The sequence below is a fragment of the Charadrius vociferus genome, unplaced genomic scaffold (genome assembly GCF_000708025.1).
Source record: "Charadrius vociferus isolate BGI_N301 unplaced genomic scaffold, ASM70802v2 scaffold183, whole genome shotgun sequence".
NCBI lineage: Eukaryota > Metazoa > Chordata > Aves > Charadriiformes > Charadriidae > Charadrius > Charadrius vociferus.
In genome coordinates this window covers 6,457,849-6,460,385 of record NW_009648250.1, presented here as the reverse complement: position 1 = coordinate 6,460,385, position 2,537 = coordinate 6,457,849, and the positions used below count along the sequence as shown (strand labels likewise).

Sequence of the window (2,537 nt, the reverse complement as noted above, 5' to 3'; positions counted from 1 at the left end):
GGTGTGGGGATCCCAGGGGGAATGGGGCCGGCGGAATGGGGCCGGGGTCTCGGCCTCGGCCTCGACCGCCGAGGCCCGGTGAACCGCAGTCTTGCCTAGCTGAGCCTCGGTGCTGACCGGCCTGTGGGCGACCTCTTCTGGTCCCGCACCACCCACCTAGGGCTGGCAACCACCACTGAGAAGCGTGTTAACCTGTGTTCAGGGAAGCGCAGGGAGTCTTTTCCTCACATGGTTCTCAAGGGAGCCACGGTGGTCCAGTAATGCTGTCTGTTGCTCCGTTTGCAGTGTTGCCACAATGGAAACCAAGGGTAAAAAGAAGTTCGTGGGGAAGAGTGGAAAAGCACCTCGTGGAAAAGTGCCACATGGGAAAAGGAAATTTAAAAAAGGTAACGGTAAGAAGGCAAAGGCTCCTTAATAGGAGTCCTGCCAGAGTGGTTATTGTTATGCACAGGCATGGTGGGACTTCATTTTTTATCTTGGTAAGCTTATGTCATGAAATTACTAGCTTGGTAGACGAGTGAAGAGCAGTGGATCTTGTCTACATAGGCTACAGTAAGGCTTTTGGCAGTGTCTCCCATATGGTCCTTGCAGAGGTGCTGACGAATTACGGGCTGGATGAGCAGACGGTGAGGTAGATGGAAAATGAGCTGAATGGCTGCACCCAGAGGGTAGTAATCAGTGGCACAAAATCTAGTTTGAGGCCGGTAACTATCAGCGTACCCCAGGAGTCAATACTGGGTGTAGTCCTGTTCAACAGCTTCATTAATGATCTGGATGACAGGGCAGAGTGTGCCCTCAGCAAATTTACCGATGTCACAGAACTGGGAGGAGTGGCTAATACACCAGATGCCATGTTGCCTTTCAGAGGGACAGTCTGGAGACAGGAACCTCATGAAGTTCAACAAGGACAGGTACAGAGTGCTGGACCTGGGGCGGAACAACTCCATGCACTAGTACATGCTGGGGGAAAGCAGCTTTGCAGAAAATGTCCTGGAGGCCCTGGTGATCACAAAGTTGAACATGAGCCAGCAGAGTCCCCTTGTGGCAAAGGTAGCTGTTTGGATCCTGGGCTGTGTTGGGGGGAGTGCTGCCAACAGGTGGAGGGAGGTGATCGTTGCCCTCTCCTCAGCACTGGTGAGGCCTCACCTAGAGTGCTTTGTCCAGTTCCGGGCTCCCCAGTACAAGCGAGGCAGGGACATACTGGAGAGAGCCCAGTGAAGGGCCACGAACATGATGAAGGGTCTGGAGCATCTCTCCTATGAGGAGAGGCTGAGAGAGCTGGGACAATTCAGCCTGGAGAAGAGAAGGCTGAGTGGCATCTTGTCGGTGTATACAAATACATAAAGGGAGGGTGCAAAGACGGAGCCATGCCCTTTTCACGGGTGCTCAGTGACAAGACAAGAGGCAGTGGCCACAAACTGAAATGCAGGAGGTTCCTTGTGAACGTCAGGAAAGACTTCTTTACTGTGAGAGTGACTTGAGCACTGGCACCGGTTGTCCAGGGAGATGTTGGAGTCTCCCACCTTGGAGACAAACAAAAGCCACCCAAACATGGTCCTGCGCAATCAGCTTTTTGTGGGCCTGCGTGAACAGGAGTGTTGGACCAGATGACCTCCAGAGGTCCCTTCCAACTTCAATCATTCTATGATTCTGTCTTGCAGTCAAAACTATACTGACTGTATGAGCAAATAACCTGGAAAAAGGGAAGCTGAAATGCTTTAAATAGATTGCATTGCAAGCCCTTCAGCTCTATTTGATTGACCTAAAATACTCTTTTAATTAAAAATCTGAAGTGGATATTTTTTTGATTCTAGACTTTGCTTTCCCACATTAAGAAAAAGTTTATTTGAGAGTTGAAACTAGGGCATGTGAAGTGCTGTGGGTTAGGATTGAGAAGATACCTTTCAGTATTTGCCATCTTCTACTTAAAACAGGTGATGTCCAAACAGCTCTGACCGTACTGTGAAGAGATGACTTTAAGATTAATGACTTTGATGTCAGGGGTGGTGAAATTCTTAATTTAGAATAATCCTTTTTATACCTGGGCCGTTATGCTGCTGCCTGGAAGATAATGCCTGGGCAAAACTTCCCTGGGGAAAACTGGGACACCCAGGGACTGCAATGAAAACACTGGCTTTGAGAAGCATGTAAGAATTATTGTTGTATGTATAATTGTTATTGCAAAGTAGTTTGATTCTCGTTACAGTAATAATTTGTTATTTTGAAGCAACATTAGCTTTAGGATAATATTTTGATTTCTGTTTTGTTGGTTAATAGATTCAGGTCCACCAAAGAAACCTCTTAACAAAGGAGATGAGGAGGGAAAGCCTAAATCCATTTCCAAGAAATTTGTGAAAGGACAGTTAAGACCTGGAAGAGCTAGTGTCAAACAATTCAAGAATAAACAGCAATCAGAAAAGCTTGCAAAGAAAAGGAAGCTCCAGGATGGTGAAGACGGAGGTAAGCAGCTTTTTCAGCCTGAATATCAATGGAAACTAGATTTTGGGAATGTTGCTCATCTAGGCCTTCCTCTTTCC

The 2,537-nt window shown here is 47.5% G+C and overlaps 1 protein-coding gene across 2 annotated transcripts in view; it reads left to right on the top strand.

Annotated features, from left to right (window-relative positions):
• The first annotated feature begins 293 nt into the window (after positions 1-293).
• KIAA0020 (KIAA0020 ortholog) overlaps positions 294-2,537 on the top strand; it is a 27,538-nt gene continuing 25,294 nt past the window's right edge. Inside the window, exons 1-2 of one of the 2 annotated variants that reach the window (XM_009884276.1) lie at positions 294-392; positions 2,278-2,460. In XM_009884276.1, the coding sequence (XP_009882578.1) occupies positions 296-392; positions 2,278-2,460 (280 nt within the window). In that variant the 5' untranslated portion in view covers positions 294-295. The remainder of the gene's footprint in view (positions 393-2,277; positions 2,461-2,537) is intronic. The other variant, XM_009884277.1, reaches the window with a different exon arrangement.